Source organism: Balaenoptera borealis (assembly GCF_965194805.1).
Source record: "Balaenoptera borealis genome assembly, chromosome: 10".
NCBI classification, from domain to species: Eukaryota; Metazoa; Chordata; class Mammalia; order Artiodactyla; family Balaenopteridae; genus Balaenoptera; species Balaenoptera borealis.
In genome coordinates, this window is record NC_138874.1 from 11,290,674 (window position 1) to 11,312,141 (window position 21,468).

Sequence of the window (21,468 nt, forward strand, 5' to 3'; positions counted from 1 at the left end):
CGTACTACGGAATGCCAGGGGCTTGGCTCTCCCTGAGAGCTGGGGGCTTGCCCAGGAAGCTTACACGGCTCCGTCCCTCCTCTCCAGGGAAGATCTACAAAGCCTCACAAGTCCCCCAAAAGGATTCTGTAAAATGCATGTGTACACATGCCTCTCAGGCCACCTTGTCAATTCTCTCTGCTCCCTACATGGGAGAAAACATCTTCACCAAGAGACAAGGGCTCTCTCTCAGCTGGACTTAAACATACCAACTTTGATCTAACTTTCACAAAACCAAACACTTGAAAAATAACCAGTAAAGCATTGAAAAGACCCAATTCCCCCAACTTTAATCCATAATAAAATATTAACAAGCCAGTCTCCATCCTGCGGGTGGAGCATCTAAAGCCCGTCATTGAAAAAATTCACTTCCGTTTCTCACCCCCCTGCAGAGAAACACACAGCAAAATATTCCACATAATGGTTCTAATATGTTCCTGCAAGGAGGGAGCTTTAGTTTCCAGTGCTTTTAATTTAGTTTATGTTATAAATTAATAATGTATGTATGGTAGAGAGTAACTCATTAAACGTAAGTGTCACAGAGTCAGGCACTTAGATAAGAAAAGCGAGAAAGGATCTAAGCACATAAATCACTTTGTTTCCTCTCTACTTGAAGTAGAAAACAGCTGAGGAGGTAAATGTAATGACTATGATTCTATTTTAAAATATCCAGGAAGCACGAGAATAGAATTTGCATAAACATCGAAAAGGCAATCAGATTTGTCATCTTTTGTGACAAACTCAACTAGATAGTATGGGGTGTGGCCATCAAACCAATATGCAGTTTCGATGAAAGAGAGCTTGCCAGGGCCAGGTTCACGGGCTCTGAGGCACAGGAGACCCACCAACAGCTGGGGTCTCTCTTAGAACATGACGGCCCAGGCTGGGAAATGCATCTGAAGGTTCTCAGGGACCCTCAGCTGGAGACCTGCCCCCTGCCCCTCGCCAAGCTTTCAGGTCCAGACCTGGGTGATGGGTGGAGGGGAAGATTGGCCTGAGGGAGCCTGGTCTGCTCTTGCTCATGCTTGAAGTAGATAACACATGTTTTGGGAGTTCACTGGTGATCCAGTGGTTAGGACTCCGCGCTTTCACTGCCGAGGGCCCAGGTTCAATCCCTGGTCGGGGAACTAAGATCCCATAAGGTGTGGCACGGCCAAAAAAAAAAAAAAAATGTGATTTGGTGAATGGAGGACTGACTCTCTGAGGCACTCAGCATGGACACTGGTTATATAAGAGACTGTGATTGATTTTGCTTTAAAAATCAGGCATAACACATGGGGGAGGGGGTGGGGGAGGGATGGAGTGGGAGTTTGGGGTTAGCAGATGTAAGCTTTTATATATAGGATGGATAAACAAGGTCCTAGCGTATAGCACAGAGACCTGTATTCAATATCCTATGATAAACCATAATGGAAAAGAATATTAAAAAAAAATGTAAAAAAAATTTAGAACCACCAAAGGAAAAAAAAATCAGGCATAACAATTTCTAGTGATTGCTCTCCCCACAGGCTCCCAATTCCTTAGCTGAGGAAGGCCTATGTGGAATGTAATATAATGAAATAACGTAGGAGAGAATGCGAGTACCAAAAAGCCCCTTTGCTCTGTGGCTCAGTTAGAAATGAAATTGCTCAGAGAAATATGCATGTGCAGTAAGGCTGTTAAGGCAGAGTATGCAAATTAACAATCACCACCATAGGGATAATTGTTTCAGCAGTGGGAGGCGCCATGACCACTGTTAATTCAGTGCCAACCAACAGCCAAGTTCAGACAAGTACCCCAAATCTTGCAGCCAGCCTGTGGAAATAGACAGTATTGGCCCATTGTTAAATATCAGATCACTGAAGTGAAAGAAAACTTTGGAGTTGTGCAGATTTGTAGGTAGTAGATTTGGGAACCTGAATCAGCTGGACTCCAATGCCTGGGGTCCCTTCCCTCCACCATGTGGCCTCGTTCCTGTCTGCATCCTTGGTGTCTGGCGCGAGCAACACACTAGTAGGTGTGCAAATGCTGTATGGAGCAGGAAGCGGGGTGAAGGCTGTGGAAGCCATTATAATGGCTGTTCCCATGTCAGGGGTTACCACTCCAATTTAGCTCTGAGTTGTATACAATCAAGGCTAGAGTGGTGCCCGTGGAAGAAAAATGACACGGTAAGGCGTGTCTGCTTTAGCATTCTGCACTGTACCAGCATTTCCACTCCCTTTTTCTTTTTTGGCTTTCAAAAAACCAAAAAGAACATCAAGAGCTTGACGGGACATTGCTTTCTAGACATATGAATCACCTCACATTTCTGTCTTGCTTTCAGCTCATTCTAGAATGACACATGGCATGTACCACATGAGTTCTCTGCCCTTTTCCTGGCAAACTTGTCTCAAAGCTCACTTCTGCCAAGAAATGCCCCCTTCCCAAGAGCCCAAAATAATGACAAGGCATGAAGCTGCCCTCTCTACTGTGGGCTCCACACCAGTTACATGACTTATCTGAATCTTCATGAGGAGAAAGACTCAGTCGTGCATGGTTGGAATGTTATCCATCACCATCATTATCATCACCATCACCACCTTCATCATCACCATCACCATCATCATTACTATCACCATCACCATCATCACCTTCATCATCACCATTACCACCATCACCATGACCACCATCACCATCATCATCACCATCACCATCATCACCATCATCAGATTCATCACCATCACCATCACCATCACCATCACCATCACCATCATCTTATGACCTGCAAAGAGCCGGAGCCAGGGTTTGTGTGAGTCTGGGGATTCACATTTGGAGTCAACCAAAGATGGGTAGCAAACCTCTGGACCAAGCAAGGTTTGGGACTTTATAGCCACTATCATATTTAATTCTGTTCAGTTCAAACACAAGATCTCTGCAGAAACTGGGAAAGCCCGGAAGAAGGGAAATGCCAATTGCAACACTCAGATGTAGGTATTAGGGTCTCCACTTTATGGATAAGGAGTGAGGCTTAGAGCTTTTAATGACTAAGCTATGGCAATAGAGCCAAATGAAGGCAAAGCTGGGTTTCAAACATGAGTTGACTGATGGCAAGCCTGCCTTCTTATCATTTGATCACAGTGTCCCAAGCAAGGGCTAGTAGCATTCTTCCCCCGTTGTCTATCCTGCCCAGGCACCACCTCCATGTTCCTTCCTGTGAGGAAGAGTTTTGGCCATTTCTTCGCTGCTAGCATTTCTGGAGAGGTCTGGGATTGAAGCGAACAAAGGTCTCACGCCCTTTCTCTGAGCATCTGTGGTCTCTTTAGTATGGATTAGATTACTATGGATGATTTGGATTAGACAGTTGTCAAAGTCCCTTTTTCATCTTTGGGATCTCTATGCAGATATCTTCTTCCTAAATGTAGTAAGGTTTTAAAATTCCAATGCACCTATGAGCTGACTTGCTAGTCTTGATTCTCTGATTAGGAAGCACATGGAAAGTAAAAAATGGCTCAACGTGAGCTGGTGGGATGGGCGGGGTCTGTGCCTCCTGGTCACATCAGTGGCACCCCCTCTTCCTGTAGCCCATACGCATCTGCACACGCCTCTCTGCACCTTCCCGCACGCCACGCACAGGAGCCCTTTTCCATCGCCTGACCTGTGCAATGTTAACTGCCCCTCAGGACCCGCTGGCTGAAGGATCCCCCTCTGGGATCTGGGGATCCCCTGCTCTCCACCTCTTATGCCACTGCAACACCGATCTCGCAAAGGTTCACAGGGACCGTGGTGATTTGTGCTAAAACTGTTACTAAATCTCTTGTTAATAAGCCCAGCCTAGGGTAACTTGACCCTCAAAGAGCCATAATCACCCTGATATGGCAATTATTTAAGTGGCTGGCATTCTTCAAGCCCACAAACAGGAGCACTGGAACCGACTTTTGGCGAAATTTCAATGAAACTGCATGGGGAAACCACATGGCTGCAGCTAAATTAGACCTGCTCTGAAATTACAAGGGTAAGTTAGCATAACCTCCTTAAAGTGTTGCACTGCAGAGACCCATCCTTGATATCTGTTCAAGGATGGACAGAGAGCTCAGGTAACTGGGGGTTGAAGGGTGGCTGAAGTACATGAGAACAGAGGAGACTGGGAGTTAATATGACATTTCCTATTTGCCTGAGTGAAAGCTGAAGAGTCACTCGTAGAATGTTCTGGACTCATCTTTGTGGGTGTCTGGCTGTCACTGAACTTCCCTGGCATGAGGCCAGCAGCTGTTGAACTGAGATGTCGAGGTGGGATGGGGGTGACATCCACGGGGAAACTACAAATACCATGATGACGGGACAGAGCAGCGGAGACCTGGCGTAAATGTGCGAGGTCAGCGTCACCACCTAGGGCACAGGATTGATGCTCTGTGTTTCGTTTCTCCACTGACGCATCCTTGAATATTTCAAATGCTGTCTCAAGACAGGCAGAGACTATCTAAGCCTTTGTCTGCCATCCTCATCTCATTTCTGCCTTTGCTGACACTGGGACCCATTATGATGTCTTACGACGTCCTACTTAGATTCAGAGCATTGACTATGGGCTGTCCTCTGGCTGTACCACAGGTTCTGATGCTCAGATGGTTACGTGTCTTTGTGTTTGTGTGTGTGTTTGTGTGTGTGTATGTGTATGTATGTGTCCGTGTTTAGGGGAAAGGTGCTTTGCCTCAGTAGCAAATCTGACCAAAATCTCCTGGTATGAAGATTTTTTTTTTTAAATTATTTATTTATTTATTTATTTATTTTATTTTTGGCTGTGTTGGGTCTCCGTTTCTGTGCGAGGGCCTTCTCCAGTTGCGGCAAGCGGGGTCCGCTCTTCATCGCGGTGCGCGGGCCTCTCACTATCGCGGCCTCTCCCGTTGCGCAGCACAGGCTCCAGACGCGCAGGCTCAGTAGCTGTGGCTCACGGGCCCAGTTGCTCCGCGGCATGTGGGATCTTCCCAGACCAGGGCTCGAACCCGTATCCCCTGCATTGGCAGGCAGACTCTCAACCACTGCGCCACCAGGGAAGCCCGAAGATATTTTTTTAAATGTTTTATTTTATTTGAAGTATAGTTGATTTATAATGCCATGTTAGTTTCAGGAATACAGAACAGTGATTCACTTATACACACACACACACACACACACACACACACACACACACAATTTTCTCTTTCAGATTCTTTTCCCTTATAGGCTATTTTAAAATACTGAGTAGAGTTCCCTGTGCTATACAGTAGGTCCTTGTTAGTTATCTATTTTTTATACAGTAGTTTGTATCTGTTAATTCCAACCCCCTAATTTATCCCTTTCTCCCCGTTCCCCTTGAAGATGTTCATGCATAATTACCATTATTTACCACCAAACAGAAAACACGGGCCCAATGAACAACTGCAGTTCCCAAATATTTTGCCCATTTCTTTTAAACCAGTTACAAAAACAAGCAACAACAACATCAACTGCAAGGGCTCTGGATGCAGCTTGTTGCTCCTCGGGTGGCTGATTCTTGGAAATAAGACAGGAAACAAGAAGGCTACAAGTTAGGAGGAAGGGAAAAGGCAAAGAGATGGCTGAGCCCAGGAAATGCCTCTGTCCATGGGTCTGGAGCCCACACAGGGCTCTTGGACCCCATGGAGGCCATGCTGGTCAGACCTCCTTGCCACTGGACTCCTGTATCCTGGGCTCTAAGTGGGGCTTAACCCTTGGGCTCTGGACATCTCAAGGGCAGGGTCCTGTAGCGCATGCTCAGAGTTGACAGTCAGGAGTGTACATTACTGTGGGAATGAATAAAGAATGAATGAATGAGTGAGTAACGGGGGCTAACCCAGGCTTTTGGGTGTGGACGGGGTGAGGAGATGTTGGTATAACCACAAGCGCCTTCAGAAAGACAGACAGACAGGTCCCCAGCCTGACATCAACGTTTCTCTGCCCAGCACCTCTACTCCAGCCCTGCCCCATCTTTCTTCACAGCACTCGGCACCCTCTGACCTATTGTATTTTAGTTGTTTGCTGTTTGTCTCCCCACTAAAAGGTAAGCTCCATGAAGGCAGGAATGTTCATTTGCTTGGGTCACTGCTGTTTCCCTAGCACCTAAAACAGTGCCTGAGGGACTTCCCTGGTGGCACAGTGGTTAAGAATCCACCTGCCAATGCAGGGGACACGGGTTCGAGCCTTGGTCACATGCCGCAGAGCAACTAAGCCCGTGCGCCACAACTACTGAGCCTGCGCTCTAGAGCCCGCGAGCCACAACTACTGAGACCGTGTGCCACAACTACTGAAGCCCGTGCACCTACAGCCCGTGCTCCGCAACGAGAAGCCACCGCAATGAGAAGCCCGCGCACCGCAACGAAGAGTAGCCCCCACTCGCCGCAACTAGAGAAAGCCCACGCGCAGCAGCGAAGACCCAGCACAGCCATAAATAAATAAATTTGTTTATTTAAAAAATAATTTAAAAATAATGCCCGACACACAGAAAACCCTTGGCAGATTTTGTGGAATGAGTGAAGGGCTATCTCTGTCTTCTTAGAATGGAGGGTCCCTGTGGACTTGTTTACAGAGCGCCCTCACCCTCTGCAGAACTGTTGATGGCAGCAACGGGCCAGAGCACATCCAGGGCTCAGGGAAGAAAAAGCAAGCAAGGAGCCCTATCAGCTCACATCAGGTAGGAGGCCCGACAGTGCCAGGAGGGTAGGGTGTGCTGGGGCATCGCTATTTAGGGCGGCCTCGGCCATGCGTTCATATTCATATCGGGCCTGAAAAACACGTACCAGTGTTTCCCAGAAAGGAGACTTCCCTCGCCAATTTCCAGAATGCCTGAGTTGAGTGAGAAAATAACCACTGAAATGCTTTTCACCAACACAGGAGTTTGCTTTCAACTGAAGAAGTAGCTGACAATTCAAAGCAAGAGACCCGGCCTTGTAATACTTCAAGGTCTACACCCAAAACAAAGAAACAAACAAAAAACCAAAATCCTGAGTCATTCTACCTCTGACGTGAAACGGGCACATGTTCTGTAACCAGTTGTGTGATTAGCACTCTCCTACTTTTGAAAGCAGCTCTGATTATATCAGTCCTGGATTCAAAAACCTTCAGAGGCTCCCACTGCCTGGGGGATAAAGTCCCAGCCCCTTAAGCCAGCACCCACAGGGCTCCCCATCCCGGCCTCTGACTGTTTAGTCCCGCCCTCCACTCGGCCGTGTCGTCAAATCCAAGTTGCAGCCCAGCAAGTCTGCCCCACTCTCGCCCGCCGTTACACCCCATTCTGTTTTTCATACGGGTCTCTCTCCCGCTTGGATGTGAGCTCCTAAGGTCAGGAACCACATCTGTGTCACTCACATGTGCCTACATGCCCCTGCGAATGAAAAGTGCCACCTGCCATACCAGTAAACAAAGGATGTTGCAGCCATCAAGCCATCACATTACAGCCGCCCCGACGGTGAGCCCTGCGGGAGCTCAGGAGGGAAACAGGATGCCCACCACCAAGCCCTCAGCTGCTGCAGCCTCCTCCAACCCTGCGCCCTGAGAGGACTCAGGATGGGAAAGCACAGGATGCTGGCCCCAGATAGCTCAGGTGCACATCAAAGGGATGATTTCCGTGAGCCCAGACTCTTGCATCTTCCCATACATAGAAAAGCGCTGAATTCCTTAACTTTGAGATATCTGGTTTTCTTTAATTAACAGTAATCTTTTGATGTTCCGACTACCAGTTTTTGTTGCAAAAACTCCTCAATATCCTGGCTCCCCCTTTACCTCTTCGGAACAGTCCCTCAGAGCCATCTGAGAGGCTGTGTCCCGGGCTTAAGTCCTCAGAATGTCCACTGAATAAAACCTAACTCTCAACTTTTAGGTTGTGCATTTTTTTCAGTCGACACCCCGACACACAGACATCGAGCCCACACCTGTTCTACGGGTCCGGCCTCCACGTGCCCTCCGTTCCGTCCTCAACAGAGGGATGGTGGCACTGTTGAAGGTCCAGTCTGATGGCTTCTCTGCCCCCCACTCCCACCGCCTGCCCACACTCGCACCAGAAGCCAACCTTCTCTGCATCTGCGTGTAGGAGTCAGGGGGTCCTGCCCTCCCGCTCCTCTGCAGCTCCCCACCCGCTTTCCACCCCCGATCAGAGCTTCCCATGTGCCGTGCTCTCTCAGCCTCTGTGCCATCCCCACACTACGCTGCCTGCCTGGGATTCAGCGCCTACAGGACCACCTGCTTGTCTTCCAAAAGACTGCTCCTTGGTCATTTCCTCTAAGAAACCTTTCCGCCTGTCCCAGGACCCATGCACCTGGGCCCCTCCCCTGGGCCCCCTGCCCACACCCTCACCTTGTCTGGCTATCTGAGTCCCTTGCCGGACTGCGGGATCCTTGAGGACAAGGACCAGCTATGATTCTATCCCTGAGAAGATGTGCAATAACCATTTCCAGAAGGAGCAAACCTCCAGATTGTGACCGCTCTGCTCCGCTCCTTAGACTTTGAAAGTTACAGTGGCGAGACCCCTTATGGATCCCGTGTAAGTCTGTGCCGCGACGAACGCACACCCAGCCCTTGGGGGACTGAAGACAAACGAGTGGCATCAAAACTGCCCTTTCTTGGCTCAGAACGTCTGTGGGCGTTTCTGAAGCGGAATCAACTGGCTAGCTTCCAGAAGCCTGGAACTACAAAAGACTGAGGGAAACATCTGTCACCACTGTATCGTTCGTTCACTTCTCTGGCAGCCGCAGGAGAGCAGAAGCTTCTAGTGTTTGCTCATGAAAAGAGGTCACTACTGGGAGAAGTTCCTGGAAGGCCTTCTGACAAGCCTGCAAGTGCCCCAGATCTGCTCTGGCTGATTTCTGCTGGCCGTGGCAGCCCTGGGATCCGAGACGCTGTCCTCCTGTCCCAGGGTCAGAGGGGCTGGGAGGCTGTGTGTCATCACACCTGCCCTTGACGGTCTCCCCAGGGCCATGAACCTGACACGGCCTCCCCCGCATGCCTCCCTCTGGTGCCTGGCTTTGCACAGACTCCTGGGAGCTGAACCCCCTTTCAGGTCACGCCTACAGCTTCTGCAGCGCCCACACGCATCTCTGTGGCCAGAGCCCTCCCTGGGTCCTGGACACTACTGCTTCCTCAGGACATCCCTGAGACTGGCTGTCAGTGAGAAACAGGGAAGGTGAGGGAGGGGTGTTGATGGTCTGGGGAAAGAGAGGAGCTCGCTTTACTCCTGGAAGTCTGAGGGTGGTGTCACTGGGGAGACCACAGGCTTGAGGCTGAAAACCCAGGACAGCTGGGCTTGAGTGGCTTTCACATCCACACTCGAATTCCTGACAACAGTGCCCCATCACAGGAAGCCCTGATCATTCTAGAATGCCCTGTGCAGCCAAGAGACCTGCAAGCTGATTTCTGCAAGGTGTAACACCTGCATGACCCTGCAGGGGTTGGCCACTCCCTGTAAGACCCACCCCTGCAGTTTAAAAAGGCCGCCATGAGGCGGCCGACGAACGGAACAGGGGCTGCATCGGACCCCGCGGAGAATATCACGATAGGGTTCCTGACATGTTTATGGCGTTTCACAGCCCTTAGGGCACTTGCACGTACGGGGTCTCATACAATCACACGACAACCTTTTGTGCTGGGCGGTGCATGTGCCATCACCCTCCGTTTACAAACGAGCATCTGAGGCTCCCGGAGCTTAAAAGACTTGCCCAAGGAGCCTCCCCTCCCTTGCAAGTGGCATCGGACTAGGACTCGAACAGCCCTGGGGCCTGAAGCCAGTCACTCGCCGGTTTCACGTGGTACCGTGAGTCCTGCTTCCTACTTGCTTGGGCAGATCAGCAACCTTTTACAAACCGTGCAGCTGAGGCTCAACAACTCCAGGGCCTTTACAGTCCAAGCCCAGCCCGTGGGTCAGCAGAACTAGCATCTCCTGGAAGCTCGTTAGGAAAGCGGAACCTCGGGTCCACACAGACCTACGGCATCATCGTCGGCTCTTCAACAAGATCTCGGAGACGCCTAGGGTTTGAGGAGCTCTGTGTGAGGCCCCACATGCTTTCCTCCCTGTGCTTTGGCTGACTCTTCTAGCATCACGTTGGGGAAGTAGCCTCGGCGGGGAGGGCTCAGAGAAAAGAAACTTCTACCTGACTGCTTCCTGAAAACCACAAGATAAAGCTGGCTTATTGGGCCAGCTTCCCTCCCTGAAAATGGTCTCTACCTTTTCCCTTTCCTCCCCAGCTCCCTGCTGCAACACTTTCACCCGAAGACGTATCTCCTCAGTTGACTCTTCCATCTTCTCCATTCATTTTGATACAAGCACAAACATGGAAGATGTGATTTCAGTTTGCCTTGACTTCTGGGACTCCTAAAGTCTGTTCAAAGAACTCCCAATTTGGTAGAGGATTAAGAGGTACAAATTACTGATACCAAGCAGGACCCTGTGGGCCTCCTGGGCACAAAAGCCTTCCTGTGTCCCCCCCCATTTGTTGATTACAGGAAATAGGCTTCATTTAGCCTCCAAGACCTTCCCTGAGTCCAAAGGGCAGGTTCAAACAGATGCTAATCAGGGAAGGCACCGGATGCAGAGACAAGGGAGGAGTAGTCAACAAACAATAGCTCAGCCTTGGGGCAGGGTCCTGGCTCCCCCTCAAGGGATACACAGAACAGTATCTTTGAGCTGTTTTGCAGACACTGAAACCCTCACCAGGTGGAAGAAGTTAACTGTTTGCTGCCCACAAGCACGTAGACCCCAGGCTGGCTGGAACCAGAAGGCTGATGACGGACTCCCGCTTACCTCACCACCAACCAATCAGAAGAATGTCCACGAGCTGATCACACCCTCTTTGAACCATTGCTATAAAACTCCTCACTACTCCCTCCAGGTCGGGACACACAGTTTTGAGGGCATTAGCCCACTGTGTCCCCCTTTGCCTGGCAAAGCAATAAAGCTCTTCTTTTCTACTTCACCCAAAATTCTGTCTCTGAGATTCAGTTTGGTGTCGGGGTACAGATGCCTGATTCGGCTTCACTACTAGGTATAAAAACAAGCTACAAGGATATATGGTACAATACAGGGAATATAGCCAATGTTTTATAAAAACTATAAATGGAGTATAACCTTTAAAAATGGTGGGTCACTATATTGTACACCTGTAACTTACATAATATTGCACATCGACTATACTTCAATTTTTAAAAAAAACCCAGCCAAAAAAAAAAAAAGAAAAAAAAGAACTCCCAGTTTGAGTTGTGACACAGTCATGACTTCCTAAGTAAAGTCGGTGATGTTAACATTTTTCTCTCCCTTTTTTGAGAAAGAATGTTCCTTCACTCCTCCAGTGGTGTGCATGGCTTAACCCACATACCCAATAATTGGTTGCTAAATTAGGAGCTCTGTTTAGCCACAGGGAGAACACAGTTTACAATCAGAAAGATTTTTTAAGTGGTGAGCTAAGCTTTATTACAGAAATCGGGCAAGGTTTTAACTGGCTTCTCTAATCAAGTTATGGTTTTGCTCCCTGCCCCGCACTGTTCCCCAGTTGACACACCAGTGACCATCATTCTCTCACGATTCTTCCCAGATACTTTTTACAGGAAGACAATAAGCTTCCTTATCAAGGAAATCAAGGAAGTCAAGGTGTGATGTCTTTCTATGTTTAATCTGCTTCAATGACCTTTCATTTTTCCCTCCCTTGACCTTTTACCCAACTTCGTTGGTAAAAGAGCTTCGTTCCTTCTGTGCTGTTTTCAGCACAATTGGTTAATGGTGCCAGGCCTGCCCTAAGTGGCCAGCAATGCTAGTCTTGTCCCAGGGTAAGTGTCATGTTGAGGATACATCTTTAGGGCAGTAGAGGGTACTGCTCCTCAGGGGACGCCCTCTTTGAGCTGCCATGTTGGAAGGAAGCAGGGAAAGACCGTTTCATCTCCCCTCCAGTAATCCTCCATCAAGAAAGGGCACATAAGCTCACTTTATGAGAGGCAGCAGCAAAATATTCTACTCCGTTTAAAGAAAGGCAAACTCCTAATTACAAACTGAATACACTCAGGGCTACTTTACTGTTAAATACATCATTTACTGAATACTTGCTTTTCTCTGTGACTAAAAGCAGGCCATTATTTCTCTCTTGCCTTTGGGACAATCTGGGGCCCTGTCAAAGTTTCTAAACCGATTTGTTTCAGTCTGCTTTTAGCTGCTGTTCAGAGCAATTTCTGGCTGGTCCATGAAGCCACTGGTTTAAGTCAGCGCTGGCAATGCCCCAGGCCTGGGCTCCGGTTCCAGGCTCCAGGCTGCCGCACGCTTTGAGAATTCCCTCTGAGTCCCTTCCACCACGGGGACCTGTGACGCTGGTCTTGTGACTCAATCTGAGCTCCATCGGTGCTCCTTCTTCTAGAATGAGTGCTCTGACTTACAACTTGGTCTTTTAAAGGAGCCAGTCCAAATTCCCTCTGAACATTACACCTCCAAGTCTAACTTTACAGTGACAAAATGGTAGAATCTCAGAAAAAATTCTGATCGGAGTGTAACCTCCATTCCCAAACCTCCTTGCTCCTTCGACCCAATGATGTTTTTAGCTAGCTTGCAACTTCTAAGGGTAACTTTTCAGGATGGGGCTGAAGTCTGAAGCAGATGGTAAATGGGACGTGGTGATTGTATGGGGGGGCGGTGTTTGGTGGGGTGGCGGTAAAGTGGGGAAGAAGGCGGTAGTGAAAGAGTAATACAGCCCTCAGCTTTCCAATTTTTTCCCACCTCTGGGGCTGACGAAAGATACATTCCCAGGGCCTATCTGGTCACGTTGGCCAGCATTCTTTCCCTGGGTTTTTTTTTTTTCTGAGTAGATCTGATTTGGGCCAACAGTGGGTCCTTGACGTAGCCACAGAAGACCTCAGCTTTGGTTGACCATGAGATCCAGGGACTGGCACAGATGAGACCCCAAGGCCAACACTGACCATCTGACTCCCAAGGAGGCTGGGGGAGCCCTGCTGTACGTTGTGGCAGAGGGCTGGCGTCAGGGTTTCTGACCTCTTTTAAAGGGAGGTCATACCAATGAGGAAATACAGTGAGATCATATCAACGAGAAAATACAGTCAACAGAGCTCAAAGAGTACCTTGACTTTGACGGCCCCGTGGGTCTGCCAGATATTCAGACCCATGCAACCACATAACCGAAGGAGGAAAAGGCTTGGGTTGGAGAGGAAAGGAGTAATCTTCACCACGGACACTGCCACGTGGGAAGGTAAGTTACAGGAAGCAGACGAGTGAGCTGGCCCCACGGACCTGTCCCCAGCCCCGTCCGAGGAGGGATAAAAGAGCTACGGAGTTTTCCCATCTCTACGCTTTCTGGGGACCTGCCACAGCGCACCTCTGGAAGATGCTGCCTTCTCCTGTCTAACATAAAGGAGTTCCTAGCGTTGAGGGGCTCGAGGCAGAGGAAAGGTGTTCACCACTCTGAGGGGAGAGGACGCCAAGCCTGGAACCTCACTAAGACAGCAGGTGACACGGTGCCCTCTCACCACGGTGCCCACTGGCCCCTCCCAGTGCCCGCCACTGGGGCAGCCCGGTAGCATCAGCGATCGGGAGAACAGTCCAGTGCCGGGCCGGCATCCCGGCATCCCGGAGGCACCTACCTGTATCTCTGCTTCACCGACTGCTTCTCTGCCGACTTGCAGACGTGCCCCGCGTAGTACAACGGGAAGAATAAAAAGTTCCAGTTGGTGGCAAACCACGTCAGGGTGAAGGGAGCATCGAACTTCCTGAAGGTCAGCTTGGCGAGCTGGGTGGCACCGGCCCAGGAGGAACACACGCACAGCACCACGGCCACGCCCCAGAAGATCTTCTTGAGCTGCGCCTGGGAACATCTCCAGCAGCGAGGGCTCGGCCTCCCGCCGGGGTCGGTCCCCACCGGCGCCTGGGCCTCTGCCGGGCCCGGGGGGTCCCGGGGGCGCTCCTCCCCTGGGGGAAGAGAGGGGCACGGTTAACCGGGGCCTCCACACGTTCACCGTGGCCAGGATGAACAGGAGCAAGAGGGCAACCAACTGTCATTGTCATGGCCAGCCACCCGGGGGAGGGGAGGGGGGATGGGGAGGGGGGGCGTGGAGGCAGCTTTCTGAAACAAAACTTAAAGACATTTTCAGTGGTTTCCTTATCCTCTAGAATCTTGACCCTCAAAAGATGGTGCATGGTCTGGCAGCATCAGAACCATCCCCCAAGCCTGTTGGCAGTGCAGAATCTCAGGAACCCTGGCGTCCGAATCTTTACTTCAAGAGGTGCTCTCTGGGCCCATCTGGAGAAGTGGAAGCATTTCTCCAGAACACACAGAGTGGCTGAAATAGTTCACCAAGTGTCAGCTCACACGGAGTGATGTCCTACCCGGCCTGAGCAGTGCTAGGGGCTGGGGATTCCCCCCCTGACGAGGTCCTAGGCCTTGACCTCTAAGAGCTCCCAGGACATTGAGAGAAGCTCCTCCCTGCCTGTTACTTAAGGGCAGGGATGCCAAGAGTCTCATCTTCTTTTGCATGGAGAGCCAAAAAAGATCTGTCTCTCTTATTTCTCTATTTGCTCTTACTGACTTCCAGCTGATGGCCGTCAGTCCCACTTTGAAGTGTTACTTAAAAACCACAGCCTCTGGCAGCTGGTGCTGTGAAAGGCCTCAGACGCTCCATCTGCGAACTGTGTGACTTCTGGAAACCAGGCTACAGGCCAGAGCACGGCTGTGTGGCACCAGTGTTCCCACAGACCATGAGAAGGTGGAAAAGGCGTTATTTTCCACTGTTTGGTTTTCATTCATGATTGTGTGCAGGTCAGTCAGCTGGAAATTTAAACAGAGCTGTAACTTGTATAAGGTGTGACCGTGGATGGATGTAAATTTCCAGGGGACAGCCTACTTGCCTTTTTATATGTTCAGCCAGGCACTTAGCTGAATGAGGGCACACATTATAGGGGTACAGGAGATGGGTACAAAATACATTGGCGTCAAATGTACTCTATGGACTTTGTTTAAACTTAGCAGTAACTTAAATAGCTCTAATACCATGAAACCAAGTTTTGTACATCATACTGTCTGAAATATAATAATTCTATGAGGCAAAATCCTGATTCAAGGTAGCCTATTATATAGGGGTTAGCTAATCCTATCATTAATTGCCAGGTCTGGTTGTATCCATTTTTTTGGTTTTTTTTTTGGCCTCACCTCGTGGCTTGTGGGATCTTAGTTCCCCGACCAGGGATCGAACCCCGGCCTTTGGCAGTGAAAGCATTGAGTCCCAACCACTAGACCACCAGGGAATTCCCTGGTTGTATCTCTTTTAGCCAAAGGTCATCCTAAGCCTTCGTGGCTGGTCAAGGAGAGATAATGTCTTCACTGACCCCAAATCCTTGACCCCATCTGTACTGTGCTTCTTTACCTGCTTTATTAATATTTAATCTCCCTCTTCCTCTTTCTTTTCATGTGTGTATATATCTGAGTCAGAAAGCCCTTGGAAAACCAAATGGCTGACCACCTCTGAACTTCCCACAAGTTGTCTGTTTCTGGCATGGGCTGCAGGGCAGGGAGAAGCAGAGGGGGGCAAAAGCAAGGCAGATTCCTCCCCTTCTGTTTGATGCCCTCCCACCAGGACGTCTTGATTTTGCTCACAGTGAATCCCTACAACTTACGGCAAATTCATTTTCAGACAGAAGCATGCACGTTTCAATTTATACACTGATTCCCTGACATTTGGGGTGAGCTTCTGCAACCCTTCACTACTGGGATAATTTTCAAGCAGTGCTGCGGGCTGGCAGATTCCTTGACTACCAGCATCAACTATCAGCAAGTCCTACTGAAAAGATAATTATGGAGATGAAAAAAAAAAGTCCACCTAGAAAGGCAATGCAGTTTCACGGTACTAACTGGCCATTTAAGAAGTCTGGAGGAGGTTGAAAAAAATTCAGGCTCACGGCATGTTTTTTCATCTAGTTTTGCATTATGGCAGATTAAGTTTTAAAACTTAAAGGATGAAGTGAAGACTGATGCTATGCTGCTATTACAGTGAAAAAGAAAAATCACCAAATCATGTAAGATCGTACTGTTCAAATGCTTTTACAGATCTGGATTAAAGAAGTTATTCTCCAACTTTGTAACCTCTCCGGCTTATTTGACTAGGGGAATACTGATAATACACAAACAAAATAAAGACATTTTGCGCTCTACTATTTAAAAATAAGCTAGAACGATGTTTCCCAAAGTGTAAGGCAGTGAACAGGTGTTATAAGAAAAAAAAAGGATCCCACAATCAGAAAAGTTTGGGAAACACTAGGTAAGTCAGACAGGTTCCTTTGCTGTAGGAGTATTCAGGGCTAATGGATGTGGTGGATTTCCAAAAGGCAGCTAGAGAATGTGTGCTTCCCATATTATCTAAATGTAACACCTGTGATAGGACTGGGGTCCCTTGGAACACACTTTGGGAAACACTGGAATAGACCCATAAAGAATCAGAGGTATCCAAACCTAATTCATTGCAAACTTTCCATTTCACCGCACCGAGTCTCTTATAGTAATAATCACTTATCAATTTCAATACCCGCTCATTCCTAATAATTCTTTTAAACTAGACCTACTTCACGTAAACTAAAAATATTCTTTATAGAATCTTTAGAAAAGTACTGCATAGCATAAATAAAAAGCAATGCACTGTATACTAATCTTAGTACCCAGAGATATCGCTGGACATTTTGCTGCACTTTCCCCAGTCTTTTGTATCTTTGCACGACACACACACACACACACACACACACTCACACAGCAAAACTGGGATCATACTGTATTTTCGGCCAGCAGTCATTTAACCTGATGCTAAGAGCATGGACTTTATAAATCTCACAGGACTCTGTATAGTACGACGCATCCTAGGAGCATTTCAATCCGCTAGGAAGTTGCCATGAAGTCTCCATCTGCCATGTGCCAAGAACTCTGGGCGGTCAATAAATAAATATAAAACATGATTACGTCCTGCTCTTCAGGAACTTACAGTCTATCTGGGAGTGACAAAATGGATCTATGAAAGAATTACAGAACAACTACAAATGGAGAGATCTGACTGTAACACAAATTCTGAAGACAGCGCAACCAGTGTGGGCTGTGACCACAGCAGGAAGAGTCAGAGAAAGCAGAAGCTTGGCCTGGGCCTTGCAGCATAGAAAGGCTGAGGAACAAGAGAAGCAAAGTTCAGGGTCAGGAACACACCTGGTCTGCCCCAGGAGCGGTGAGGAAGGTGGTGAGATCTGAAATCCACCGTTTCCTTGCCCCACTGTGACGTTCAATCTTGCTTTGGTCAGACACGCAGTAGGAGAAATTGCCAAGCTGGTGGAAGGGACTTCAGCAAATTCAGATTTTGGAATTTACATTCTCTAGGAAGTAAATATACATTATACATGCCCCAGTGTCCATAACAAACAGATAAAATTAGTTGAAGCATAGTATAGAATGACATAATGAATTTGGTTAGCAGACGCATTTATTCTCTGGATTTGAAACGCAACAAATGCAACCCACCCTACCATTCTCAAGGTCATTTTCAACAAGCTGTCCAACTGATGCTCAGATTTCAGAGAGAAGGAATTACACTGGGGCAGGGCGGGGGTGGATAATATCCGCTCTCAAAAGCCTCTCATATCTTCCCGTGCAAGAAACTTTGGTTTACTTTCTCTCCTGTCCTAAGTTAACAAGTCGAGGGATTCCTCTGTGCTTGGTATCTCTCTTGTATCACCCTGAAAGAGGCAGTACAGAGTGCCTCGAAGAAATCGGTACTGAATGAGCCTCAGGCTGTGTCCTGTCCCAGCTCCTTTGACTATTATCACACAACTAGAAATACTGTTTATGTCACCCTCACTCACTCACATCCCCTCCCCACTAACAACCCCTCTACTTATGATCTTGAACTTTCCACCCTAACCTTGCACTTGAGCCAGGAGTTCTGGGTTCAGTGCAAAGTAGATTATATTCTCTGGCCCAATGGTTGTGCTGACAGATGTGGTCACTGTTGCCTCTAAACGCTTTGTTTACGCCACTTAATTCACTCAGAAGCGCTGGGGGACAGGCGGACTCTTCCCAGTTCTATTACCAGAGCTGCTTCCACTGAGCATTTTGGAGAAAGAGGTGTGTGTGTGGGTGTGTGTGTGTGTACGTATGTGTGTAAGGGGAGTGTTCTCCAGTATATAATGTATACCCCACGGCGTGCCAAGATATAACCATACCCATGCGTGAACTTCCATCCTGAGCTCTGTTCAGAGTCAGGCAATTTACTAAAACCATATGTTAGTCCTACCTGCAGAATCACACCTGATACTTCTCTCCTACCAGGAACTTATAAAACATATGCACTCTTCAGTCAAGCAGTACCTAGAGGCAATGTCTGCCCAGCGGAAGGAAACTCTAGGTCCTAATGGGTGAGTTAGAGGTCTGGTTTAGCCCCTAACTCATTCTGGGACCCAGGCAAGTCCTCTGTCTCATGAGCTGTTCATTGCTTTCTGCTGAGCAAATGATGAACTGGGGGCTTTTTAAGTTTATTTAGTGAAAGCCATTTCTCCAATGAGAAAGCTAGAACAATTGGAAAATCACTCACTCTCAACTTCAAGTTCCCATAAAATGGCTCTTGCAAACTTCCAAGAGAACACAAATGTTTCTTTTTTGAGGTCCCCTGAGAATAAGTAGGCCCTTGGTGACGCTCTCTGAAGAAGTGTCCAGGAAGTTTTGCACTTAGAAAGTGCAAGAGTCATGTCTTAGGGATGAGGGACCCAGCGCTGGGCTCAAAGACCGCCCACTGGCTGGCCTGGTCCCAGCCTCCTGAAAGCAGAGACATAGCATCGTGTAGAGAGCAGGAGAAGACACCTCCCAATGACACCTCCATCAGTAAGATCTATACAGTTAATTCTTCAAAGCTTTTTTGAGGCTGAATTTTCATAACCATAAAATTCACTTGTTTCAGGAGTGCAATTCATGATCCTCAGTAAATCTACAGAATTGTGAAACTGTATCACCACCATCCAGTCTTAGAACATTTCCATCACCTCCAAATGGGTCCTCATGCAATCTGTAGTTGCTCCCCATTTCCCACCCCTCAACCCCAGCCAACCACAAATCTGCTTTCCATGTCTACAGATTTCCTTCCTCTGCATGTTTCATATGAATCTGTAAACTTTCACTTCTGACTTCTTTCACTTAGCGTAACGTATTTGGGGTTCCTCCATGACGTACATAGCATGCGTCAGGAGTTCATTCTTTTCACGTCTGGGTAGTAGCCTATAAGGATATTCCATATTTTGTTGTTGTTTTTTTTTTAAACTTATTTATTTATTTTTGGCTGCGTTGGGTCTTCATTGCTGCGCACGGGCTTTCTCTAGTTGCAGCGAGCTGGGGCTACTCTTTGTTGCGGTGCGAGGGCTTCTCATCACGGTGGCTTCTCTTGTTGCGGAGCACGGGCTCTAGGTGCGCAGGCTTCAGTAGTTGTGGCACGAGGGCTCAGTAGTTGTGGCTCGTGGGCTCTAGAGCGCAGGTTCCATAGTTGTGGTGCACGGGCTTAGTTGCTCCGCGGCATGTGGGATCTTCCCTGACCAGGGCTCGAACCTGTGTCCCCTGCATCGGCAGGCGGATTCTTAACCACTGCGCCACCAGGGAAGTCCCATATTTTGTTTATCCAGTTATCAGTTGATGGACAGGGGTATAGTGTCCAGTTTTTTGGCTACCATGAATAATGCTGCTATGAACACTCACATATAAGTCTTTGTGTGGATATGTTCTCGTTTCTCTTGGGTGGACTAGTTAAATTTTCAGGCCACTCAGCCAACAAACATTTATTGACACCTACTGTGGGGCATAAGGCAGACACCCGCTTCCCTAGGAGAGCTTGCTCAGTCTGAGTGGAGGGGCTTACAGTGTCCACGTCATAGATGGTTCTGTGTCTCCAAACCCAATCCAAACACAGTTGACGGCCGCTCTGGGAATACAGCCACCACTCTTTTATTTTTCTGGATCGCCCAGGGGAAGAGGGCTTGATGAACAGTTTTCCCATTTGTTGATCACTGATGCATATACCCGTTCAGGGCCCAGCCACCCAACTAAATAGCTTTTATAAAATCAGGAGCTTGGAAGAAAGCTTTTGTTTATGGCCATTTGCAAGTGTAATTCATCTCCCAAAAATGCAGTTCAGGTTTTGTTTATCTCATCTACTCATTAAATACTTGCTCAGTGAATTTATGGGTGATTGTTTTTTCTCAGGCAGTGGTTCGGAGGAAAGGGAAGAAAAGGCTGTCACGTGTATCAGGCCACCACGGGCCCCGGGTGTCCCCAGAGCAATCCTGATTTTACATATCCTGACCAATGATGCCCACCTGCAGCTGCCAGACCATTTGTTCGGATTCTCGGACTTTGGGTCAGAAAATGTTCCCACTATTCGTACATGCTGAGGCCTCAGCCGTGCTCCTGACTGGCACTTGTCCCTGGGAAAAGATAGAATCCACAGGTACTTAAACTTGACTCTGAGTAAGGGAGAAGAAGGAGGGCACAGGGAAGTAAAAGACAAGTGACAGTTATCTTTAAATTTTTTTAGGCCGCGCCACGTGGCTTGCAGGATCTAAGTTCCCCAACCAGGGAATTGAACCCGGGCCCACGGCAGTGAAAGCGCCAAGTCTTAACCACTGGATGGCCAGGGAATCCCCCAAGTGCCAGTTAAACACACAGCATATATGCCATGTTCTCTGCCAGGAGATTATATACCTTTTTTTAAAAACCTGTCTTAACGTTGGAGCGTGACTATCCTTGCTTTGCGGCTGGGACAGCTGAGGGTCTGACAGTTACTCTCCCAAGGTCACAGACTAGTGAGGGGCTGAATGCAGTTCCAAGCGTCTGTCTGACTCCAAAGCATCCAGAGGAATGCAGAGCATCCTTAGTCTTCCCTTTGGAAGCTGATCAGGGCCATGGCGCTGAACACCCCAGTCAGAACTGCCCATCACTAAAGAGGGACTTCAAGATTCCAAGAGGACAGACTCTCTGTTTTTAAATTTGGAACATCCTGAGTCTCTATGGAACTCCGGGCGGGGACTCACCACCATGGAATGAGGGCTGTCATGAGCTGAGTGTCTGTGTCCTCCCTCAGTTTATACGCTAAGACTGTAACCTCCGGTATGGCTGTATTTGCAGATGGAGCCTCTAAGGACATAATGAAGGTTAAATGAGGTCATAAGGGTGGGGCCCTGATCTGATAGGGTTGGTGGCCTTATATTCTCTTGTCTTCTCTTAGTGCACACAGAGGGGAGGCATGTGAGGGCACAGCAAGGAGGTGGCCATCTACAAACCAGGAAGAGAGTCCCCACCAGAAACCAAATTTGCCCACACCTTGATCTTGGACTTCCAGCCTGCAGAACTGTGAGAAAATAAATGTCTGTTAAGTCATCCAAGCTACGGTACTTTGTCATGGCAACCTGAGCAGACTGACCTGAGGGTATTACAGAGGGGA

General features: G+C 48.4%; 1 protein-coding gene across 4 annotated transcripts in view; it reads right to left on the minus strand.

The window, feature by feature from the left end:
• SLC35F3 (solute carrier family 35 member F3) overlaps positions 1-21,468 on the minus strand; it is a 321,601-nt gene that overhangs the window by 95,321 nt on the left and 204,812 nt on the right. For 3 of the 4 annotated variants that reach the window (XR_014249077.1, XM_082407669.1, XM_082407670.1), the window contains one exon: positions 13,609-13,933. Coding sequence is in view for 3 of the 4 variants with exons in the window: in XM_082407669.1 (XP_082263795.1) it covers positions 13,609-13,933 (325 nt within the window). In the remaining variant the exon portion in view is untranslated. Of the gene's footprint in view, positions 1-13,608; positions 13,934-20,344; positions 20,453-21,468 lie in introns of all 4 variants that reach the window. The other variant, XM_082407671.1, reaches the window with a different exon arrangement.